This window comes from Castor canadensis, chromosome 10, assembly GCF_047511655.1.
Source record: "Castor canadensis chromosome 10, mCasCan1.hap1v2, whole genome shotgun sequence".
Lineage (NCBI taxonomy): Eukaryota > Metazoa > Chordata > Mammalia > Rodentia > Castoridae > Castor > Castor canadensis.
The window spans coordinates 133,353,271-133,380,445 of NC_133395.1; the positions used below are offsets into that span (position 1 = coordinate 133,353,271).

At 33.5% G+C, this 27,175-nt stretch overlaps 1 protein-coding gene across 3 annotated transcripts in view; it reads left to right on the forward strand.

Moving 5' to 3' along the window:
• Cntn6 (contactin 6) overlaps nucleotides 1-27,175 on the forward strand; it is a 276,069-nt gene that overhangs the window by 228,149 nt on the left and 20,745 nt on the right. For all 3 annotated transcript variants that reach the window (XM_020187691.2, XM_074044265.1, XM_020187689.2), the window contains 5 exons: nucleotides 4,682-4,809; nucleotides 23,504-23,679; nucleotides 24,041-24,158; nucleotides 25,131-25,289; nucleotides 25,655-25,804. In XM_020187691.2, coding sequence (XP_020043280.2) covers nucleotides 4,682-4,809; nucleotides 23,504-23,679; nucleotides 24,041-24,158; nucleotides 25,131-25,289; nucleotides 25,655-25,804 — 731 coding nt within the window. The remainder of the gene's footprint in view (nucleotides 1-4,681; nucleotides 4,810-23,503; nucleotides 23,680-24,040; nucleotides 24,159-25,130; nucleotides 25,290-25,654; nucleotides 25,805-27,175) is intronic.

Here is a 27,175-nt window from a genome sequence, read left to right on the forward strand (position 1 = left end):
AGATACATTAGAGAATACTGTATACTTGGTATGGTTTTATAGTAAAGATCTCAATCCTCTTTTGGGGGTGGACTGACTACCCCTTTACTGACAGGGCTACATTATCTGGACTTATGGAATCCAGTGGAACCAAGAGAACCTGAGTGATTCATAAGTTGTGTCTGAAACCATGCTAATCAAAGTGTGCTTAGGAGGACAAATGGATTCAGAGAAGCAAACGAGTCCAGACCCTCTGCTGGATTTGAGGGGAAGACATGGTAGACATTCATGGGGAAGTTCTGTGAAAACATGTTTTATAATAAATATTTGCAAATTATGAACATTTGTTTCCTTTTGGGGACTTTCTGGGCCTTTTCTGAAAGGAGTATTAATTAGTGTTATTTCCTAGAAGTCAGAACAAATAAAAGAAGTGAATAAAATATTTATCATAAGCTTTCTCGAATGTTTCTTTTGTTTAGCACTAAGTAAGGATTGCATGAATATCATGTTTTGCTGATGATGACCTTCATTGTTTACCATGGACAGGTTATATTTATTTTATATGGTCCTCTTTGGTCATCTTCTCTTGAGATAGCAATATCTCTATCTCTTTTGGTTTTCCTCATTTTCACTCTGTGGCTGATCTTATAAGAGATGACAAATTGGGTTCTCATTTATTCATTGATTAAATCTTTAACCTTGACCTGTCCAGAGGTGTCAGATATTCACTCTGTGTAATTGTCATTAATGCCATTTATAGTTATTGACTTAAGGAGTTAGAAAGGACAGGCTTTATTTTTATTTAAATGAGAAAGTTATGGTATTTACTTGTTTGTAGATCATCATGTCAGTCATTTTTTGTAGCTTGTAAAATAAGGAAATTTTTATGGTTAACTTATTAATTGACAATGAGATTAGCATAGATATTACACCTTCACTATGGTAATCAAGTATAAAAATCATTAAGAAGCAATATCAATATTTGATCTAAAAGAAGGATTCCAATGGGACATTTTACTTAGAGTGAAAATTGTGAAGAGTAAAAATTTATACACACTTTTCTACTTCATATCTAACTCATTTTAATCCAATCTATTTTACATTTTCCAGATATCAGTAAAATTAGACAGTCAATTAAAATTTCATGGTCTACAGTATTATCTTTAGACAGGACTGGAAGCAATACTCCAGTTAATAACCTCATGATAAAAATAGCAGTATTGCTCTACTTTCTGCAATAAGAAATTATAATTGCCCAATGTCCTAATTTCTTTCAGTTCAAGAAATTTAGTTCTTAGAAATATTCTATGCCCTCAAATTCTGTGATAGTCTATGGTTTACATAAAACAAAAATAATCAGACCTTTCTCATTTTCTCTTCCCACTTTGGAATCTACACATGTAGATCTGTTTTATATATGAAATTAAACATTAAATATATATTAGATTAATTGTACTTATACAATATTAGTATTGTCCAAATTTATGAATTTGAAGAATCCTACCATTAAATTAATTTAGTTTTAATAACAATTATATATGAATATTAATCTTCTTTATATTTATATAATTTATGATGAATTTATGATGGTAGTAGATGTAACTTAGGAGAGTAAGGGTAAAACCCTTTCCACTAGTGTTTATGTAGTTCCTTAGAATTACCCAAAATTGAATGTTCATATCTCAGGTAAAGGAGCCCTACAACTTAATTTGTTGCAATTCTCTACCTTCTGTTGATTTTTTCACAACAGCCCAGCAGGTAGAAGAGAAAGCTATGGAATCAGGCAATGGACAGGGCATCTATTAAATTCATTTTCCCTTTATGTTACCTACCTCCCTGACAGTCAGAAGACTGAAGTGCTGAGTGTTCAATCACTGTATGAAGTCTGCCTTCAACTTATCAGTTAACCTTGAAATGTTTAAGTGTGTTGTTGGCTCAGTTTTCTTTATGTTCTCTTTTCTAGTGCCACTATAAAACCAACCTAATGTCATTTGACTGTCAGGCACAACTTGTTCTAAATTTCTACCTTTTTACACCCATTGTGCAGTTATAGGAATAATGAGGTACATGACAAATGCTAGCTAGTAATTTTTCTATCAGTTGAATGGTCAGACTACATCTACCCATGGAAATGTCTTTAAATTCACACTTTTATAGAATATTTTAAATGCAAATGCCATAATTTGTAATTTAATCATCTAAATAGAATACTAAGCTTTGGTAATTTGGGGAAAGTTTTTCTATTCAATTATATGAATGGTTGAAATGTCCTAATTAAGTGGATATTTCAGAATAAAGACTTGAGAAGGAGAGTGTTATTATGGAACTGTGAAATGATTATAGTGAAAAAGGTAAGAAGAAAACACAGTCATCAGAAGTCACAACTTGGTGACTCCAAAACCAAGAATGGTCTAGGCACTGATAACCAGAGCTTAGTTAAAGCTAAAAAATAAACTGCTGAGTCCAGCCAGGCACAAAGATCTTAGGACAGAAGGAACACCCCAAGTGGAGAAACAGAAAAGCTAGTCTGAGTCATGAAGGAGAGTCAAGCTCAAGTATGAGTACCAGCAAAAAATAACAATTTGAGTAATTCTTAGCATGTAATTAATTTAGTTTTCATGAGAATTATATTTTCATTTCCAAAATAAAAATTAGAACATTGTGCATCAGAAAGATTGAGTCACTCAGACAAGAAGTTGCCCAAAATCCATTCATTCTTTTATGGTCTATTGTCTCTTACTGCCAAACCTCAACATGAAATCCTACCAATGAAAAATGTTATTGTGTGTAATCAATCACACTACTGCCTCCTATTTCTTTCCCTGTAATTGTATTCTTTTTGCTAATTGTTTACACCAGCCTCTTCTTTTATTGCCAGAATGTTTTTTATACTTTTGTACAGACAGCGAAGTTTTTCTATACTCAGGGTTGTGTTTTTTAAACTGCCAGTGAATCCTACAGGCAATAATGTAGACTATTTTAATATTGCTCATTGATACGCATGACCAACCTTCCAGATAAGGTATATTTTCAGTATTCTAAAAGGAAGATAGAAAAGAATTAACCTTTATCTTTCTCTATGAATGTTGCCAAAAGTATAAATTAAATGTTGCCATTAATTCTTACCTGTGCATTCTGCCTTATCTGAAAATGTCAGTTATTAGGTATTGACATTTGATCTTAATTGAGTGTTTCTTCATATTCATTTCTTTTGGAAAATTAAATTTTGTTTGATGGCTATTAGATATCAAGAGTTTATTATTTTTATCATGTAAAATGTGTTTTAGTGGCCAATATTCAGTGTTTTTATGCTGCTGAAAACATTCTTAGTCATTCCAAAATTCTGGAGATAGATGATATGTGTAAATGCTTCTCACATTGACCTCTTCTTATTAAATCAGAATAAAAAAATGTATTTGGCCAGAAGTTTGGTGTATACTAAAATACATTTGCAACTGTGCCAATAATGGTATAGTTCCATTCTTAATGTAAATTAAGATAGATTGAACTTGATATTTCAGAAATTGTGTTAGATATCAAATATTGGTGAATACTTTAAGAATAATAACTTTCAAAAATCTGATTGCATAACATGGAACATTTCAAAACCCCTTCTACTCACTGACAGAGTTTGTAAACCCTCATTAATAATAAGCACAACATCAAAGGCTGGTTTCTTATAATAATACTTGGCTGATGTTCTCTGTGTTTCAAATTGGGTAATTAATTATATTAGCTACATTTTGTGTTATACAAATATTAGAAACAATGATATGTATGCAATACAACAAATACTGTTTTGTTATTGTTAATGGATATAACATGCATGCAAATTGTCTTTCCTTTAAAATTGTAGTCATTAAAAATTAGTTTGGCTGGGTGCCAGTGGCTCATGCCTGTAATCCTAGCTACTCAGGAGTCAGAAATCCAGAGGATCAATGTTTGAAGGTAGCCCTGGGCAAATTGTTTATGAGAACTTATCTTGAAAAAACCCAGCACAAAAGAAAGAAGGGGAACTGGTGGAGTGGCTCATGTTGTAGGCCTTGAGTTCAAGCCCCAATACTGCCAAAAAAACCAAAAAATGTTATTGTTTTCTTTGGTAGAATCCTGACTTCCCATCAGTGGTTTTAAAACATTGCTAACCTAAATTGGTAAGTTATAAAAAATAGAAATCTAAAATTGAGGAAATGCTTTCATCCTTGAAACTTTGGCTCTTTTATCAAAATATTTGATGGTATTTTTTTTTAACGCTGCCTTAGGTTTTCCCCTGATTGCAATAGCACTCTAATGTTTACTTAGACAATTTCTAAATTTCAGAGAAAAAAGAGATAATTCTTTGAAAGACTGGAATTTCTTAGACATCCATCCTTTGTGTACTGCATGTTTTAGGAATGTTTAACTCTCTGTGATCCATAAGTCCTACATTTTTTCTACTCCTCTCTGCTACTTTTTGGTATACTCCTTTGATCACGGATGGCTCTTTCAACTTCTGAGCAGTGACACATGCTATCATGGTTCACAGCCCTGTTGTATGGTCAATGAAAGTGCTAAATAAGATCAGATTCAGGAAAGAGAATAATTTATGTCATCAAACCTTATATTCATCCATGATTTCAGTTATGTTTGAGAATGAAAATAAGCAATTATGATTTATTGATATTAAATAGCCTTACTTCCACTAATTTTAGATTTTTCTTTTTAGAGTGTTTCTCTTGGAAGATGGAAGCCTCAAAATATGTAATGTGACCAGGTTAGATGCTGGCTCTTATACTTGTGTAGCTACAAATCAATTTGGCAGTGCAAAGAACACCGGCAGCCTCATTGTGAAAGGTACTTGGTTAGCTTCATTTGTTTTTTGTTTCTTTTCTTTTCTTTTTTTTTTTTTTTTTTTGGTGATAGTGGGGTTTGAACTCAAGGTCACATGCTGGCTAAGCAGGCACTCTATCACTTGAACCACTCTTCTAGCCTTCTCCATTTGTTTATAATGCACTGGAAAAGCCTCTGAATATCCAGACCTATTTCTCTGTGCCAATCTTGTATCTTATTCTTTTTGTATGTGTAAAATATTTGATTTCCACATTTAAGAGTTTTGTTACTGTATTCACTAATGGGAAGCACACTGTACCAGTGGAATACCTTGGTAAATAGGAATATTTTGAAAGTTGAAAATGCTGTTGATGTGTAAGTTTGGCAGACTTAAACCCATACCTAAAATATTTGAATTCTCACAAGCACCTTAATGTGTGGGACTGTGGATATTTGGATAAAAAATCACCGGACAACAGTCTTCTTGATTAAATGTCATTCAGGGGCTCTGATTCTGTGTGAAAATTTTACATATGTATAAGTATATGCTGCCAAGTATATAAGTAGCTCATTTGTTTGTATAATTCTAGGTACATAACTGGTGATATAGAGTCTCTTGCATCTACGTTAATAGGAGTTCTTTCAAACAGAAAGCATTAAAATCATAGTGTCTGCATGAGTCATTATTATATTCCCTTCACTGTAAATAGATAAGTGCATATAATTTGGTATGAAAAACTGCATATTCCATTTTTGAGACTTTTAAGCTAGTCTCAATTCAAATATAACTCCATTTATCACCAAGGGACATAATTAGTATTGGAAGTGTCTATTCTCCATCTTTGTTACTTTATTATATTTAATCTCAGCTCATAAAACTAGTATATTTACTGGAAGCCATGTCATTTTTATCATTTCTTGCCTCCCAGATGATAAAAATGACTGCCTTGGTAAAATAATTTGAGCAGCTAATTAAGCCCAAATGATTGAATTCAGCAATTGACATTCTCTCTTTTTTTTTTCTATTAAAATTTATTTAATGAAAAGCAGTTGGCTGCTGACTTCAACTATCATTTAAAATGGCTTATGGAAAATAAATACCTACTTTTATCCCTGAAAGATGTCTCTGCCAGCTTGTCTCAAGCATATTACATTGTGTCAACCATTGTCTGAAACACTCTGGAGAAATGTGACTGATAAAAATTGATGTGTCAAAATTCAACCATTGCAGCACATTTTGAAAAATTCACTTGCTTAAGATTGTTTTGTCATCAATTTTTAAGATAGCGATGGACTTTTAAGATATGTTCTATGGCTCTATGTAATTAGGATATTTCTAAAGAATCTTTCTGGCAATAGTCATATACTGAAAAGCTGGAGTACTTTATATTTAAAGAAATTGAATGTCTTGTAAGGAGAATATAGAAGAGATTTATTGCATCATTTCAAATTAAGAACATGTAGGGTGTACACATTTCTTTTATGGTAGCAGAGGATTAAGCTATGGTGGAGGATAAAACGGCATTGTCATTGAGTCTTCTGTGTATGGAAGAATCCAAGGGCATTAAAACATGACAGAAGAAAGGTTGAAGATATCAGGAGGAAGAATATAGTCTGTGAAAGAAAATTTGTATAGAATACTGGTAGTTTATACCAGTATATGGCCCAAAATACCATCAGAGGACCAATGTTTTTGCTGCTAAAATAATTAATGGGAGTCCCTTCACATCAAAGACTAAGGGAAAAACAAATGTTATTGGACAGACTGAACTGAATGAATAGTCTCTTTTCCTCAAGTATTTCTCAAAACTTTGGGATCATAATACTCTTCTCTCTGCCCATTAATAATTGATGGGAAAAATGAAAGAAGACTCATAAATACTGATGAGAAACTTGGAAGTAGCTGCACTGTGCTTTGTTCTGAAAATAACAATTTCAGGCACATAATATTATCATGTGTTCTGCAAGATAGAGTCTTATGTATTATGATGGAAATAAGTCTATTAATACTTGGGACATTCCCTACAAGGAGAAAAATAATTAAATAAGATCGCTTGGTTAAAAAAAAAAACCAAAAACAAAAAACCTGACTTACCTATTTCTCTAGTTCTAGTGTCCTTTGCTGGAACCATTTAAACAAAATATCATACTTTGCATTTATGGACAATTTAATCAGCCCTATTCTTTCCTTCTCAGCACTTTCATTGTCTTGCCGACTATATAACTCATTTATTATGTTCACGGTTTTTGCCTTTTCCCTTTCAGAACGGAAGCATAAAGAGGACAGGGATTTTTGTCTGTTAATCAGGGATGAACCACAAGTCCTAAAATGTGGTCAGGAACTGTATGTGCCCAATAAGGATTGATTGATTGATTGACTGATTGAAGGAAGGTCATTATCTTAGATCTCTTAGCTTATTGGGATAATTTCTGTTTTTGCTCTAAAATGTGATGGTTTTGAACTTTCAAATCTAAGTTACTCAAAATTTGTCTTTCAAAACAGATACCTAAAAAACATAACCATTTTAAATGCTTTCTTTTTTTTTTTTTTTACTTTTCCAATTTTAGTGTGTGTAGTTACACATTTCTAATGGATATTAATCTTCTTATTCTACTAAGGGGGCAAATACAAAACTACATGAAAATCCAAAAGACTTAATGAAAGAAACTCACAGTTTAAGTAGTTAGAACACAGTAGGAAGGGTGATGTACATATAGAAGAAGGACACATTAGTATAACTAATGCCAGTATTGTGATTTAAAGTTATATCTAATTATGGAAAGGGATTTATTTAGGTTATGTTTTTACCTTTAGGAAATATCCACATTCCATTTTAAGGGATTTTGGGGTCTTTTGTTTCTTCCCCATTGACAAAAACCATCCTGTACACATATATACACTTAATTATATAAATTCATAAGTAAATAGAATAAGCACATATGCACTAAATGTGTATACAGTATGAATTAAACATTTTTAGAAACAGTTTCATTATTGATCTATAAACCATTATAATCTTTATTAAATTGTGGAACTGTCATACATATCCTCTTAATTAGACTTCTGTCTCTAATTCCCTTTCATGTAGGAATATTAAAGGCACAATGCCAATGAATTATTATTTTATAACCTACAAATCTGAAGCCTTAGTCTGGGAAAGAATTATAATAGTGTTCATTGATTCAACCATTTTCTTGATTATTGAATGTATAACCATCTCTTATTAAGATAGCTTAATATTTGTGTGTTTGTGTGTGTGTGTGGTCTCACCTAAAATGCTCATCTGTGATTGTCATCACAGAGTCAAACATAATTTTGCTTCTCAAATCAAAATCAACATATAGTAACCTTAGTGGTAAAACGATGGAAAGGAGCAAATGAGAAATTTCAGTAAAGCTGATAAAACAATCATCTCTCTTTGAATTTACTTATCAGCATCAGTCATGCAAGAAATGTCGCTGTTAGATAACATGTAAAAAGATAATAGTTACAAGAGCAAGATGTTTTCCAGCTTAGTTTTTAGCTGATATGGCTTATCTGTGTTAAGAGGATCCTGGAGTTATCTGCACTGTGTGTTGGAACTTTCCTTTCACTAATGCAGCATGATAAGGCAATTTTCCATCCACACATTGTGAGGGTAATTAGCAGCAGCCTTCTCAGATCCTTGTAAGATGCCCAGCACAATTTGAGGACATCTTCCATAGACACAAGAAGGAAATCCAAAGGAAAGAGAATTTAAGGCTTCTCATTTTGGAGGACTTCCATAAAAATTGCATTATATACATACACTAAGAGGTATATGAAACTCACATAAAAAGGGAAACTATTTGATCTGGCATTTTGAAAATTATTAAAAAGCAGAGTACAGCAGGCTATAAAAATGATCTTGTTTGCAGGCAACATTTGTTTTTGTTTCCCCACTGGAGAAGTTTTGGATGTTCAATTATAGGCCTCATTGCTTCAGCATTATTTTCAACTGAAATGTCGGAACTTGGAAAAGCATATCTAATGTGCAAATTAAGTTTATTACCGCTCATTTAGTTGTTTATTCTTTGTGATAGAAGTCTTTATTATACCAGCATACAGAATGGCCTATTCATTTTCTCCAACAGAATGAGAGGGATCCCTAATATTGGTCCACATTTACTGAGATAAACATCCAAGACAGGTAGATAATTGGAGGCTTTGTGGCTTTACAAGGTAGTTTAAAGGTTGGGTTCCATTGAGCTTTGTCAAAAGGTTGAGCTTGGTTGAGTAGACCATTTCATAAAGCTGAGAAGACATATTGGAATACTTTTGTCACATTGTAGTGGTTAAGAAAACCAGAGATATCTGATTACTTGCAGATTTTAGTACTTCCTTCACTCATTAGAGTTTAATATTTCTTATACTTTGTTTTCATTTGAGGCAAAGCTTGCACATAACACAGAATCTTATGTGTGTACATGTGATGGTTTTGTGAAAATGCATGCACCCGTGTAACCCCAAACTACACTGAGATACAGAACATTTCCATCATTCTATAACTAGAACTTTCCTTCATCTACTTAAACACCTGTCTCCTGTACACACTCAGAAACAACCACTTGTAGGGTCTTTCTTCCACCTTAGATTTCAAATAAATGAAGACCTACAGTGATTATTTTGTATCTGACTTCTTCTAATCAGTATAAATCTCTAGTTGTCCCTCTCTTATTTTTATTTTAAAAAGGCAAAACAAAAGAAAACTTTGTGCAGTAAAAAAGTACCTCGAACCATTAAGTCTTATTACTTTCAGTTTTGCTTCCAAACTTGTAACATTTGTACTTACTTGTACCCTGAGCACATGGTTACGAATTAGAAGTCCAATCATTTTCTCTTGACTCCATTCTGACCATGACTGTTCTGCTTCTGAGGCATTCTGTCTCTAAGCTAGCTGCCTGGTCACATATGTTTTAGTACATGGTTTTTTGGAATACTGTATATCATTAAAATATAAAAGAACTTTAGATGCAAGATACATTTTCCATCTATGGATCTTAGGTATTCAAGTAAGTAGTCAGCAAATGTTTTCAAGTCCAAAAGAGCAGTAAGCTAGGAGAAGGGGTTTCCTATAGTCAGGCAAAAATAACAAAATTTCCTAATCCCCTCTTCTATAAAACTACAGAATTCCTCAATTCTATAATTTACCACATCCAAGAATAAACTTACAGTTGGAGAATAGTCTGAGAGCATTGTCTACTTAGAAGAAATACAATGCCTGTTAAGTACTGACAGCTTTGAAACGGAGGTAGTGTTGTATCTCATCTATTAAGCAGAAGCTAAAGTGCTGGCTTTTTTGAATAAATAATCCTATTTTGTTTATTTATTAATCTGGAGAATCTGTGTTTGCATTTTACATTATCACTTCATCAGAAAATGATCGGTATAACTTTGTGTACTAGTATGTTTGCATGATGCTTAGAGCTCTCAAAATTTTGAACAATTGCTTTCTCTAAACTGTTTCTTTTACTCTGGAATTGTTAGTAGTCTTTTAATATTCAAATAATTTAAATATTGAATAGGAAGATAAATGGGTAATGGTACCTATTGACCATGATTACTTTGTGCTTTCAAATTATAGTTTACCATGATAGAATATAACAAGTGTTGCATATAGATTTTCATCTATATAGATTCATGTCTGAGCAGATAATCTTACACTCAGCTGAGAGTGAATTAAACATCCTACTCATATGTATTCTATATATGAAGGGGGAGGAATATTAAATACATATTTTTAAAATTCCATTTCTATTTTGCTGGAGTTAGAGAAACACTCCATACTGATTTCCTTGTTTCTTAGCTATTGTTTTTCAATGTTTCATATTCCCTATATCTGCTTTCTCTTGTTTTCTTTGCTTAGTTTTTTAGTAATTGACAAAAATTTATTCTCTAAGTTTATTTCAGTCATCTCTCTTCAATATCAACCTGATCTTGTATGTCAGAACTCACTTGCTGAAATACCATGATTTTTCTCTCTCTCTTAAAAAACATTCTCCCTCATTTGGGCACTTTTAAAGTTTTTAAAAAAATAATTCAACAGAAATATATTTTGAAAGCTTCACTTTTGAAAAGTCTTTATTTTGTACATACATTTGTTTCATGGTTTAATTGGAAATAGAATTCTATGTTGGAAATCATTACTCTTCAGAGATTTAGAGATGCATCTCTACTCTAAAAGTTGAACGCATTTTGATCTCTGGTCTGTTTCTTGTGACATATTTTCTCTCTCTTTCTCTGAGTGTGTTTCCCACAGCACACATAGTTCCGTGATGATGTACTGTGGTTTAAATTTACTTTCAATCACTGCAATGGTCACTTGATGGGCTTTATCACCCTGAAATCCCATATTTCCTGGTCTTGGATTATCTTCTTGAGTAACTTAATATTTTACTTCATTCTTTTCACCAGAACTATTCTTATTTAAATATATATCTTAAAATGGTGTTCTATTTTATGTATATGTGTATGACATGCTTGTATGGTATAGTTCTCTTTATCTCCTGGTATCAGTTTTATGACTTTTTGTTCTGCACCTTCTGTAAAAAGTCCTCAACTTTATCTTACAGACTGCTTGTTGAATTTTTGTTCTACTGTTTAAAAAAATTCTAAGTGCCTTTTATTTTATGATTTTTCTTTATATAATATTGCTCTTTTTCTTTCTTCCTGAAAATATTGCTGTTTTTCTAGTTTATTTTCCTTGAATGGTTTCCATTTTCCTACACTCCTTTCTTCTCTTTCTTTTTTCAATTCCAATCCTTTATTAAGAGGTATACAAAGATACTTTGTGAATCCACATTGTTTGTTCAAAGTTAAAATAAAACACTAATAATCGTATAAAACTCTAATCAAGTTTGGGAGCTTATTAATCTTTTGCACTTCATACTAAGATGATCTGGCTGTGCTGTTTCCTTGGAAAACATGTAAGGCACCATGTTTAGATATTTTTGTCTTGGTCTCATTAGATTCCTAATTCAACTATGTACCAGTGTCCTTCCTGTAGAACAAAGGTCCACCTGCAGCATCCCTAGAACTGAATGAGGTCATAAGACATGGCTCTCAGTTTCCTGTGAATGTTTTTATTCCCTTCTTTTCAGTATGAATTCCTCGCTCTCAGTTGTGTTTTATTACCAACAATCTAGATATTGTCTTCCTATCCTCACTATCATATCCTACGTCATCTCTGTTGCTGTAATAGTATGTCAGTTCTTTCTTAAGCAAAAGTTAAGTGCCTAAGAAATCACAGTCTGGGAAATGATGGATGATAAACTCAAATATCCCACTTGTGTCCTGAATCTGATCACCTCTCATATTCAGTGATATTGCTACAGCAATAATTCTCTTTTCATTAAAAATATCCACCAAATGATAACAAAAGAAAGATGCTTTCAAACAAGCAAAGCCTGAGAGAATACCCATTATGTTGTATATTCAAGATGTACAGCACTGTTTTTATACACACAAAGAATGAAATGATTACTGCAGGCAAAGAAATTAACGTATGTGTCTCTTCATATAGTTACTACCTCTTCTGTGAGTTTGTGGTGAGAATACCTGAAGTTGACTCTTAGCAAATGTTAATTACACTCAGCCTACTGAGCATCATACCTCTGGATTTATACACCTTGAATAATTGTAACTTTGTACCTGGTGACCAACATGTCCTCATTTCTTTACCTCTTTGTCCCTGGTATCCACCATTCTATTGTGTGTTTCTATGTACTTGATCCTTTTATATTCCATATTAAGTTTCTTCATGCAGTATTTGTTCTTTCTGTGTTTGGCTTACTTCATATAATGTCATCCAGGTTTATCTGTGTTGTCACAAAGAACATATCTCTCTTTATTAGGCTGAATAATGCTCCATCTAGTATATTTCCCACATTTTCTTAATCCATTTATAAATGATGGATACTTTGCTTGCTTCCATATATTGGCTATTGTGAATAATGCTACACTGCAGGTAATTTGTCTTTGTACTGATTTCATTTTTGGGGGGCACTTACCTGAAACCAGGATTGCTGGATTACAGGGAAATTCTTTTTTTAATATTTCAGAAATGTCCATATTGCTTTCCATAATGCTTGTACCAATTATCATTCCCACCAACAATGTCCAAGAGTTCCTTTTCCTCACAGCCTTGCCAACACTTACTTCTTGTCTTTTTGATAAAAGCCATCCTAACAGATGTGAGGTTTTGACTTACATTTCCCAGATGATCAGAGACATTGAACCTCTTTACATAGGCCTGCTGGTCATTTGTATGTCTTCTTTGGAAAAAAATGTCTATTCACTTTCAAATCTGTACTAAAACAGAGATGTTACTTAATGAAGTCTTTATAGTTAGAAGGAATACAATCCCAACTTAAATCATGTAGATAGAAGAAATAAAGAGCAATGGAAAGGATTAATGTATTATTGTGTTTATGTGTGCTATAATTTGAGATTCTCGGAAACTAGAAAGAGAATAAAATTTTTAAACCATTTATTTCTATTGATCACAAATTAACTAGTGAGAGAAAATATCAGAGAATTTTGTCACCTGTTTGAAGATCTATTTATATACTAGTGTACTCTATATTGGTATCTTAGCAACATTTCCTGTAATGGTATAGATACATGAAGCAGAGCTGTATTTTTGTACAGAGGATGGAAAGTTTGGCTATGTTTCTTGTACATTTGTAAATTTTATGAGAGAAGTTGATACAGAAACACTTTTTAATAGTTAATACTCTTAAAACTAACACTAAAAGATTATCACTCACAGATGAAGATTTATGTCAAATCGAAGGTACAAAAGAAAAGCAAGAGTGACCAAAATATAATATATTCTGTGCAATCAGCTGAGAACAGTTTCATGTTTGAGTACATTCCCAGAATTCTAGAAATGTTCTCAGAGATTATGATATGCAATAATGAGTTGATACAGCCACTGACACAGAGAACCAATCTCACCTGTGTTTAAAGAAATTATGCTAAGTGATTCTGGCATAAATTTTGATGTAATTAGTTTTCATATTTGCCAGAGTGCTCATAACTAAAGATGTATTCTGGAAACAACAACATCATTGGCATTTATAACAGGGTGAGTTTGAGTAACTTTTTTTATCAAAAGTGTTACATATTCTATTAATCATTCCTTATACTTTTTGAAAAAATAAGATGGGTAAATGAAGCTGTTCTGATGTAATGACTTTTATCACACTGAAGTAGATTGAAAATGGCAATTATTAAAATTCTGCAATTTTATGACCTTTTTATGAATGTTTGCCATTTTTATGTAGGATAATCTTCAAAAAGTGGTCAGGCCTCCTCACATTAGAAGTCGAGTGGAAAATATTCCTCACTATTTTGTAAATAAATATTCATTCCCTTCACCACTTCTTTATTGTCATTTATTATAATTACAAATTTAAAATACTCAGATTTAGAGAAAATAATGCAAGTCTCTCTCATGTACATATCACTTGATATTGATAAAAAGGAACTCCATCTAATTTTACTTCCCATCCAGGCCCTTACCTATTTTCACATTACCCATCCCAATTATCATTACATTTTGTTTCATCCATAAGAATTTCAGAGTATATTTTTAAAGATTATGGGATCTTTTGTTAAACAAAGCAATAAGTTAGTTTCATTATCTTTAAAAATATCAGATATTCCCAAATTATTTAGCATTCAAATTTCCATGATTATTTCATAAATATAAACATATTTGTATGTTCATATGAATCATATTTAACTTAAATAGTCACATATATTATATGTGCTTATGTGTTTGTGTAATGTTCATCAGAAAACAACATTTCTAAATATTTTTTTCTTAGAAAGTCTTATACCCAGGCCAGGTATCACACCTGTAATCCTACTTGGGAGGCAGAAATTTAGAGGATTGGAGCTCAAGCCTGCCTGGAAAAATTTAGCAAGACCCCATCTCAACCCATAAAGCTGGTCATGCCTGTGACATGTCTGTCATCCCAGCCACATAAAGAAGAATAAATAGGAGGATCATAGTCCATATTGGTCTGCAAAATTGAGAGAACTCTCTTTTAAAAATACCTAAAGCAGAAAGTGGTGAAAATGTGACTCATGTCACAGAGTTCCTTCCTATTAGGTACAGAGGCCCTGAGTACCTCAGTAGTGCAAAAAGAGAAAAAAAAAAAAGAAAAGAAAAGAAAAGAGAAGAGGAGAGTAGAGGAAGGAGAAGAAAAAGAAGAAAGAAAGAAAGAAAGAACAAAAGAAAGAAAGTAAAAGAGAGAGAAAGCGAAAGGAAGTAAAAAGGTAAAGAGAGTGAAAAGGGAAAGGAAGAGAAAAATGAAATCCTCATGTCCCAAGATATACTAAGAGGTTCTAGATCAACTAAAAATATTTAATTATCTACCACATATGAATTGAAGTTTCTTTAATCCAGGGATTCTTAGACTTTTTTGATGATAAATTATTCCATGAAACTAAATCTATATTTTGGAAGCATAATTAACCAATAACATTTTACTTAAAACAAACTTTCCTGTATCCACTTCATTAGTGACCTTCTGATAGTACATGTAATATGGCTTCAATTTCCTGTAAAGAGAAATCTCAGGTTCACACTTCAAAACCTAGGTTATTATTTCTCAAAGCATGGTCCCTGACCTAATTATACGAATCAATCAGAAAAGGCTGTTATAAATCCACAATCTAGGGTTCCCTGCACATCTGCTGAATCAGGATTTCTGTTGGGAACTGAAGAAGTGATATTTTGAATGAATTCTCCAGAAACTTTTATATACACTGAAAATTTAAAACTGCTGGACCAAATTTTCTCCAAGTACCTAAGGAGCATGTGATTAAAATACAGAAATGAAAAGATGTAAGCATCGCTTTATTTTGTCTCAATAGAAATACTTAGTGAGCCTCAATGTTTCACAAATGATATGGTCTACCAGTCAACACCCTTCATTTTATTTTGTTATACTTCAGGCCCTAATTATTTCATTTATCCATAAATATTAAGAAGTGTTTCAGTGTTCATGAACTCTAGTTACTTAAGCCACTCTACTGAAAAGCACCAGAAGATAGGCACATGTTCATCTTCCACTATGCGTCTAAGTAGTTGGAGGAAATTTCAAAGATGCTAAGGTTTCTTAAGAATTCCTATACAAGAATGAATGTGGAGCTGGGATGGGGAGAATGGAAGTTCACAGCCAGCTCAGGCAAACAACTCATGAAATCCCATCCCCAAAATAATCCAAGCAAAATGGCTGGAACTGTGGCCCAAGCAGTAGAGTGCCAACTCTGCAAACTCAAAGCCCTTAGTTCAAACCCCAGTCACATACACACACACAAAAAAACAAATTTGTGCAACAAATTAAAAAAAAAAAGAATGAATATGAAATTTTTAAACCTGTTGAAACCACCATAAGAAGGGGCTTAAGATAGAAAGAAGAAAAATAGAGGAAATGAATCAATTCAGGTTATAGGACATACATACATGAAAATGTTACAGGGAAACTCAGTGTATAGCTATCTTAAATGAACAAAAAAATGTCATTTCTTTTCTTTTATAAAATCAGAGAACAGGAGGGCAGAACAGGTTCTACCTGGGGGGTTGGTACCAGTGGGAGAAGGAGGAGATAAATATATGGCAGGTGAGAATGAAATAGTGTAAATACTGTGTACTCATGTATGTAAATGCAAAAATGATACCTGTTGAAACTATTCTAGGAATGGGGTGAGGGATGATAAAGGAGAATGGTGTGAATTCAAGTATGATGTATTTGATATATTGTAAGAACTTTTGTAAATGCTGCAATGTACCCCTACCCAACACAACAATTAAAAAAAAAAAGAATTCCAGGTGTATTCAAAGGATGGATTAATGAATTAAACCAAAGTCCTCATTTGTTCCCCAAAGTAGCCTCAAAGACTTTGCATATTTCTGTAGCTCAAGCACCACTCTCCCGGCCTCTGCAAGTATGAATTTTGTTTCTGTAGGATATTTGCTTTGAGTCCTGAGCCAGGTATATGCATGTGGGGAAGTGAACTCATCGGAAGAGCTATCAGGTCTCATGGCTGTTGCACAGCTACCAACATTGAATGAGGACAGTTCTGTCTGAGTTTTGGACAAGGAACAACAGTTAAAGTTGTTTCTATACAAGCACCCCTTTACCTACACAGAAGGATACTCCCAAAGGAAAATACACTCCTATATACAGCATACCATTATACTATCTCTCTGCCTCATACTGCTAGTACTTCCCATGATATTCTGGAAAAGAACACATTTCTTTTGGAAAAAAAAAACTGACAAATGACAATTGCATGTATTTATAGAGTACAATGTGATATTTAGACATGTTTTCATCAGGGAATTATTACATAAAACTAATTAGCATAGCTATCACATAGCATACTTGCAACTTTTTTGTAATGGAAACACTTAAAATCTACTCATTTAGCAATTTTTAAATATATGCTACATTATTCTTAACTGTAGTCACTCAGCTGTGCCATAGAGCTCTAGAACTCACTCCTTCTGTCTAACTGAAGACTTGTACCCTTTGCACAAGATGTCCCTGTTCCCAGTTCTCCTGTTCCCAGCATCTGGTAACCATATTCAATTCTACTGTCTACTTCTGTGTAAGAACATTTTCCTTAGCATAGTACCTAGGGCCAGTTTCATGGACATGGAACTCAGTCACACAGGGCCCCTTGCTGAAGAATGCCCCCTGCTTGGTTTACTATTCTGAAGTTGCTTCATGAAGTTCTCGATCATTTTGCTTCTGAGCTTGTTTTGTAAGTGAAGCTTAGTGGGTGTGGCATATCCATGAGCCTGTGCATGTGGGTATGTTCAGCAACAGCAGTTCATGTGCACACAGACCAGGCCGTGGGACTCAGCGACCAGCATGTATGCAAGCAATCGGCACATTGTGCGTGTGTGCATGTGCGTGCCTAGTGATAGTGAGGGGTGCTGGAGTCCCAAGGCAACAGGCATCTCACCTGGGCCAAGATGGAAGGATGTGGTAGTGGCAGCAGAATACTACAATGGATGATGACAAAGACTGCCGATGAAGGAGAGACTCAGAAGCAGTCAGCACCAGGACCAAGATCAGGAAGGGGCCACTTTTCCCTGTGGCATTTGCAGAAATATTAACAATCCTGAGTCCCAGGACAGGAACTGTTAGTGATCAGGTACTAAATTTTGTCAGTAAATTATTGTACCATATAGCATATTTCCATAGTTGGACATTGCAATAAAGCATATCACAGTTATTCAAATTCTTTAAAAAGTTTAAAATCTATGATTTTGAACATTTCTGCAACATTGCAATAACAATAGTCACAGGCTTAAAATTTAAGAAAAATTAATTTTAAGATTATTTCATTCCTGGGCCAGAACACTACTTCTATATGAAGTTTCCTGGGAACCAGTTATTAATGCCTTTTTTTCTTGTAACTGAAGATGTAGCATTGGAACGAGCAATGGACATTTTGTGTTATAAGCACATCAGGAAGCCATTTTCAGTGTCTAGTCCAACATTTGCAAGTTACATCAGGTCACAAAAAATCATTTAATTTCTTACACGTACATTTACATTAAAAATTCAGAGTTACATAAAATGGATTTTACTCTGACAGATGAAGGGTTAAATCTTTTAAGAAAATGTTGTTCCATGATAATCATCAATTATAAATGCTAAAAAATTTATATTTCAAAGTAAATTATCAGAAAGTTATGCTAACTTTGCAGTCTATAAAGTATTCTTTTTTAAATTATTGCTGTACTGGGGGTACATTGTGACATGTACAAAAGTTATTACTATATATCCTAGTTGAATTTACCCCTTCCATTATTCTCCTTTATTCCACCTACCCCCAATTCCTGGAATAGTTTCAATAAATTTTTCCATTTTCATATATTAGTACATAATATTTCCACTATCCTATACCTTTTCCTGATATTCTCCCCCTTCCACTGTTGCCAAATCCCAGACAGGGCTAATTTTACCTTCTCCTTCTCTGTTTTCGAAAAATACATTGTTATTTGTATAAAACAGCAGTGCAGGGAGTTTCATTGTGACATTTCCATATGTATATGTATTATAGCCAAAATTGGTCTTTTTTCTCCTTTTTACCTTAGTCCCCTTCTTATGGTGATTTTAACAGGTTTAAAATTCTATATTCATACTTGAATAGAAAGAACATCAGCCATACTCACCTTCTTAACTTCCTTCTTTTACCCTCCCTCTCTTGTATGTGATCTCCCCTTAGCGTGACCTGCTTTTTATAATATTCCTTGTATTTGTATCAGCAAAAATACACAGTCTTTGGTTTTCTGAACCTGACTAACTTCATTTAAGATGATATTCTCCAGTTCCATCCATTTACCTTCTTTATGACTGAATAAAATTCCATTGTATATAAATACCACATCTTCTAAATCCACTAATCAGTTGTGGGGCATTTTGACTGTTTCCATATCTAAGCTATTGTGAATAGTGCTGCAGTAAACATAGATGTGCAGGTGCCTTTGTTTTAACCTGACTCACTTTCCTTTGGCTATAGCCCTAGGAGTGTTATCGCTGGATCATATGGCAGTTTTCCATAGTGGTTGTACTAATTTACATTCCCACCTGTAGTGTATAAGGTTACTTTTTGCCCTGGCATCCTCGCCAATACTTGTTATGTCTGTGCTGTTGATGATAGACGTTCTAACAGGAGTGAGGTGGTTTTGATTTGCATTTCCTTTATGGTCAGGGATGTTGAGTATTTCTTCATGCGTGTTTTGGCCATTTAGACTTTTTCCTTTGAAAAAGCTCTGTTCGGTTCATTTGCTCATTTCTTCATTGGGTTATTGATTTTTTTTTCTTTTGGAGTTTAGTTTTTTGAGATTCCCCTATATTCTGATTATGAATCCCTTGTCTGATGTATAGCTGGCAAAGATTTTCTCCCATTCTGTGGGCAGCCTCTTCAATCTGGTGACTAATTCTTTTGTTGTATGGAAGCTTTTTAGTTTCATGTATTTCCATTTGTCAATCATGTCTCTTAGTTGCAGAGCCATTTGAGTTCTATTTAGGACATCATTGCCAATGCCTAAAAATTCTAGTATTCCTTGCACTAGCTTCAAAGTTTCAAGTCTTACACTAAGATCTACCTTAATGGCATCAAAAAAGTTGAATTGGAAAAATGATCCTTTGCAAAATAAAAACTGACTAAAAAGCAGGTTTGATTTTGCATTTTCCAGATGTCAGTAATATCATTTCCAACTATATCAATTGAAAATGTAGTTGCTAGAAATATAAATTGTGATGGTCTAATAAATCAACTTTCAATAAAGCAAGTGAAGAAATATAAAGAATCAAGATAGAATTTCAATAAAGTACATTTATTTCATTATATTTTGTTATTTCATTATATTATTCATTATAATATGACTCAAAGTATATATTTTGTGATTTGAAAATGTGTGCTATTGCTCTTGTATGACTATTACCATCATTAAATTTATAAGTAAAATAAAATATTTTTAAAGTGAAAGGCTTTAAGACTTTTATTGGTGCTCTTTTCTTATTTTTGAACAAGGCACATCTTATTTCCATTTGGCACAGGGAGTCACCTATTAAGTAGCTGTCTTTAATGAGATCTAAGGCTGTGCCTGAACTGTGGCTGTTATTCAGATCTGTTTTCACACTTCCATGCCTGCATTGCTCGTTGTCTAGTTCTAGACTTTCCAGTAAAATATCTGTGTTGCATCTACCCACTATGTTTCTTGTTCATATTCAGGATTTATAAACCCTTTTTACAGCATAGGAAATATAGTTACCTCTCTCTACCTTTACTTAGGTAAATCTTACATTCCTTTTCCAACAAACTGATCCCTCAGGAAATAACAGGTAAACATTATAATAGGATTATTCTTAGAACACAGCATTTATCACAGCTATAACTGTGTATTGATTAACAAGATCTCATTAATGCCAACCTCCCTCTGTACACTTGAGTCTCTGCAAAGTCATATACCATATCACTTTTATTTGGTCCCATGTTTTTGCATCTCCCTCATCATTGTATCTCACTACACAGAAGTCTGGACATATAATAGGTGCTCAATAAATATTAACTGTGAATGAGTTAAGTACTGAAAATGTAATCATTATAAATTATAATACAACCATTTCTTATTCATGCAGTTTTAGTCATTATTCTTATACTACCAATGAGCTGTGTGTATAAGGAATAATTTGTCTAATTTTACCACTGTGTGGTGTCATAAATGGAAGGAGTGGCTGTCATTTTTTAAATATTTGAAAATTACTGTAATTGCATGATCTAAAACTTTAAATCTGGGCAGTTTGACTCTACCAACACATCCAATTAGCCAATTCATCTTCCTATAAATATAAATAAGACATTTAAGATTTTTTTTCAGAGGGACTAATAGAGAAAAATATTTCCCTAGTACTGAAAGATTTTCTTGAAAATTTAGATATCTCTTACTCTGATTTAGTGTGGGAGAGATGTGAAGAAGTTATCAAATTAAGAATAGATATAGTCCAGAAAATCTTTCTACACACTTCTTTAAAATGATCAGAAGAAAAAGAGAGTGTGTCTAATAGAATAAGGGAAAACATTTCTTAAAAATAAAAACACGAAGACTCATCTGATGAAGACCGAATTAAGTTTTCTCCTCTACATTCAGAAGTATATATGGTTTCATTTTCATATGATTCTCTTACCACTATGCAACATAAAACCTAGGATTATTACCTTGTACTTCCATTTCTGAGTCTTTACTAAGAAAACAATTGAAAAATTGTAGTTTGAATAATAATTCAACATTCTTTGGGTAAAATTCAGCATCACATTGTTTTCTGTTGGTCTAACGAAGTATCTAAGGCTGCATAATTTATACAAAAAAACATCTACTTTCCTCTGTCAGTTTTAGAGGTTGAGGAGTGTAAGGTGCAGGAAGTGCATTTAATGAAGGTTTCTTGTTGATTCTGCAGTGTCTAGAAGCAACATAGAGCATCACATGACTACAGGGATATATACAAGAAACAGACTCAAACTATTAAACCATTAATTTATTATTTAAGCCATCAATCCATTAATCTAAGAATGGGTTGATTAGTTTGTGAAGGTAGAACTCAGAAGTCAGAGGCTTCATGACCTAGTCTTTTTGATTAATTATCAACATTATGTAATTGAAGCTACTTATTTTACTACAAAAAAGTAATGCAAGTTATTATCATTGTGAATCTCTTTTAATGAGAAAAATATAACACTCTTGAGAAAATTGAAACACTCTTGGAATTGTTCTTTGAAGTCTTGGTCTTGTTCTTTGAAGTCTTGGTCAGTGAAATGCTAGGACTTGTAGAAAAGGGTTGACATTGAGACTGAAATCTCTAGTAGGAAGGTTTTCCTGATGGAAGCACAATTCTAACATTACAAAATGTGAACTTGAAAAGGGAAAATCCCATCTTTTCTATTTATGCTACATCTTTAGATAAAAGAGAAAATTATTAGAAGTGTATCAGAAATAAAGTTCATTGTATTCATACTTTTATTTTTTGAGTGTAATTTTTTATTGATAAATTTTTTCTTAGGATATATTTGTTATATGGGGGTATTCATAGTGACAATTCTAGTTAGGCTTATATTGTGCATTAGTTACATCACCCCCATTGTCTCTCCCCTCAACCCCCTTCCTGCCCCACTTAAAGAAATTGCAAGAGGTTTCTTTGTTTTGTTTCATATAGGTATATGAAGTCCATGAACTGTATCCCCTCACCTTAATCTCTTTTATTCACCCTCCTCCCTCCCACTAGTACCCTAAACCCACAGTGTACTTATTTTACAGTCCTGTCTTTCATTATTAATATTTAAGTTGATGTTCAAAGGGCTTTCTCAATGTATCTCTACTGTGAGTATACTTTACTTTTGTCCATTCAACCCCTTCTATTACTCACCCTTACACCTTTAACTCCTACCCCACATTTTTCAACAGCTTTCAATACACATCCTATATTCTCTACCTTCACAGATGTTATGTGTTATGATATTGTTGATGCTCTATCATTCTCTTTTTCTTTTCCCTCTTTCCATAAGCTCCATAGAATAGCTCCACTATTATAAACATATTCCACATATCAGTTTGTATATGAGCATGCTTGTTTTTGTATATGTTTATCTTTTGGCTTTATCTTCCATGTATGAGCCAAAACATGCAGCCTTTGTCTTTCTGAAACTGGCTTACTTCACTTAACATCATGTCATACTTTTAAATTGAAATATATGATTATAAACTCTTTACAAATAATGGTAAACATGGTTTATCTTATAGGGTTGGGATCTAACATAGACTCTTTAGAGCTATACTCGTTATTTCAATTGAAATTTGAAATATAACTAGAATTGTAGAGTTAAAGAACTAGGATAACATGGCACATTATATTTGTAGAATGCTATTCTTGGAAGTCTACAGTTTCTACATGCTATAACCATATAAAGTAAAAATGAAACTATGTCTTTAAGTAATGAGCTACATTGGCTCTTGTATTTTGCAAATACAAGAAATAGAATTTTCACATTGAATGTAGCAGAATTCAAAGTTATCTTCAAATGATCCAATACTGTTCAAAAACATGTATTTCATAACCAAATGCTGACATTTTGTAAACTTTTTAAGAATAATATATATTTTCTCAACAGAGAGGACTATTATCACTATCGCCCCTTCTAAAATGGATGTTACAGTTGGTGAGAGCATCGTCTTACCATGCCAAGTGTCCCATGATCCCTCCATTGAGGTTACATTTGTATGGTCATTCAATGGCAATGTCATAGACTTAAAAAAAGGAGTGGCTCATTTTGAAAGGATTGGTGGAGTAAGTAGCTGAAAATTTGTGTGCTTAAATAAAATGAATCAAGTCTTTTACATGAATCACCATCTTTCATAATTATTCTTCCCATCTTTATTGGCATGGATAATCACTGTCTGTTTATGAAGCTACATCTGTTTTTGTTTTGTTTTATTCTGTTTTAGAGCTTTCATAGAAATACTTATTTTCCAGATGCAATTATAATAAGGAGAATAATAAAAGGGATCAATTATGAGAAAACACAATAATTCTGGCATATCTTCTAATTTCAGAACTTTCTTATACTTAATATTTATCCAGCTGTAAAGAAAATGAGACCCGCTGTGTATGATTATACTTTTACCCATTTCCTTCTTTCTATCTGCAGGAATCTGTTGGGGATTTAATGATAAGGAATATTCAGTTAAGTCATTCAGGAAAATATCTATGCACAGTACAAACAACTCTAGAGCATTTATCTGCTGCAGCTGATATAATTGTTAGAGGTAAGAACAATGGTGAAAAAATGATTGCATTGTTTATCCCCAATCAAAAACATTGATATCTAAGTGGTAGCTCCTTGAGGAGTCAAATCATGATAAGGGAGTAAGATAAAACTGTGTAGATGTTTTAATTTCTAAATTCCAAGGGTCCAGGTTATGAGTATTTTGAATATGGTCATTGAATCGAGTAACTTTTGTCTATTTATAATGAATGAACAGGCTTAGCAAACAGTGTCAGTCCCTAAAATTTACAATTTACACTTGCCTTCTATTTGTATTATTTGTAGTAAATCATTCCTTTTTCTTTGTGGGGCAGTACTGAGATTTGAACTCTGGGTGGGCAAGTGCTCTCCCACTTCATCTATATCCCTAGTACCTTTATATTAGTTTGTTTCTCAGTTAAGATCTCACATGTTTCCCAGGCTGCCTTTGGACCATGATCCTCCTTACCTCTGTTTCCTGAATAGTGGGGACCACAAAAGTGCATCATCACTCCCAGCTAATGTTTGACATAAGGTCTCACTAATTGTTGCCTGGACTGGCTTGGAAGCATGGTCCTCCTATGTCTGCCTTCCAAGTAGCTGGGATTTATAGGCATGCATCCCCATGCCTGGCTATAATGAATATTCTTGGCAGAGCAGAATGAAAGTCACGTGTTCCTGTAGTTGTTTATATCAGTGGCATTCACTTGAGTTAGATTTTGAACGAGAAATCAAAGAGAATGGTCCCCAATATTTGAGATTAGCTCTGTCAGATAGTATTCACTTACACCATGACTGACATTTTCTAATCTCCCATGAGAACATCAGTAAGTTAATTATAAACTGAATTAATAGGACTTAATCTTTAATTATGTGCCACAAATACATTATGATCAATACTTTATTATCTAAGCATCACAGGCAAAAAAAAAATCCTGTCCTCAAATAATGAATTTAAACATCTCAATATAGTCATCATAAAATACCTTTCAAGGCCCTCCAGGTCCCCCAGAGGATGTACGAGTAGAACACATTTCTAGTTCTACTTCTCAACTAAGCTGGAGACAAGGCCCGGATAATAACAGTCCCATTCAAATATTTACTATTCAGACTCGGACACCATTTTCTCTGGGTTGGCAACCTGTGGCTACCGGTAAGTGACACAGGTGTTTGGGATGATTTTTAATAATAGGGTTTTTTTTTTATTGTTGTGCTGGGTTGGGGTACATTGTGCCACTTACAGAAGTTCTTACAATATATCAAATTTATCATGTTGAATGCAACCACTCCACCATTCTCCTTTATCTCCCTTGTCCCCATTCCTGAAATAGTTTCAATGGGTATCATTTTTCCATTTACATACGTGAGTACACAGTATTTGCATCATATATAATATGATTTTTAAGTTTGATACTTTAATACATATCATTTTATAGTTTTTACATTTAATCATATGACTTTTTATAATTATTTGTTCATGACTAGTGCCAATTTATTGCACAATCCCATTCTTTTCAGTCCCTGAAATTCTCAATGGCCAGACATACAATGCAACAGTAGTTGGTTTGAGTCCTTGGGTAGAATATGAATTTCGTGTGGTTGCTGGGAACAGCATTGGAATTGGAGAACCAAGTAAACCATCAGAATTATTAAGAACTAAAGCAGCAGGTAAGAAATCCATGCTTACCGGAAACATGGAAGAGTTTTTATGGTACTGTTCTTAAGAAAAAAATCACGAAGTGTTTTTGTGGGTCTCATAGTATTTGGGCGTCAAAATCAAGCCAGGAGCTCTCGCTCACATTTTTGTGTGCACAAGGCAAGGTGTCCTTCACCAAATAACGGATTGGATTAGATAGGATTATCTGTGATCAGGCATGTACAATCATAAGCTATAATTGCATGTGATCTATCTCCTCATCAAAATTCAATAGTGAATCTGCAGGTTGGTAGATACAGATGAGTTACTGCTTGTTTCATTAAGATGTTATAACCAAGAATTAATTGATTCTCTATTTGGCGCACTCAGCCATACCTTTCATCTATTTCTTGACTCTGACCTAGTTACAGCTTCATTGAGAAATAGTATAAATCCCTCCCCATGTAAATGAGGTAAATCCTAAACTCATTTAACAGAAGCGCTAATTGAGCATCAGCTGGTTGACTGAGCAGCAGAACAGGAGTGCGACCTGGCTGGAAATAATGTCTTCTTAAGCTCTTTTCAATGGGTGCTCTTCGTTCCACCCCAACTTTCACCTTCAGAATAACATAAGATCAGCTTGCTGTCCTAGCTTACAAAGTTCGCATTCTTATTCAGTCAAGTACATGAAGAGTCACTTCGTTGTTTCTGGATTAGTTTAACAAACATGAGCTACTTCAATGAAGTGTGCACAGTGATCAGATATCAGCAATCAGTTTTTAAACTAAAATTAAAATTATTTTTTTCCTGTGCTAATGATCAAACACAGGATCTTCCCCATGCTAGTCAAGTGATCCACAAACTAAGCTATATCCCAAGCCATAATGTCATATTTTTCTAAAAGGAATGACTGTAGAAGAACTATACTTGGCAGGATTAGCATTAAGTTAAATCATGCTGAATTTTAGAGCTGAGAAGAAGTGCATTCCATGCTACACAGGAGAAAAAGAAGTAGGATGTTAGGTAGTTTCTCTTTGACAGTCAGGATTTGAACCAACTGTGGACGTCTATACCCAAGATTCCTCAAGTAACAGTGGGTTCTAACCTCGATGAGCAATATATTAGCCAAAGAAAGTGTGTAAAGACAGAAATTTCTAGGCCCTACCTTAAACCAGCTGGATCAGGATCTCCATGTGAGGCACATGACCCTGGATATTAGATTTGTTTCCCATTGTTTGTTTAGGGATGACTTATATTTTCATATCTCTGGCAAGTTTGATCCAAACTATGAAGTTTTATAGTAAAGTTTGCATGACTCCCTCTACTAACTGTTAGCACTCTCCTGCCCAGCAAGCATTAGTGGTATTCATACTGATATCTCCAAGGTTCAAAAATCACACTGA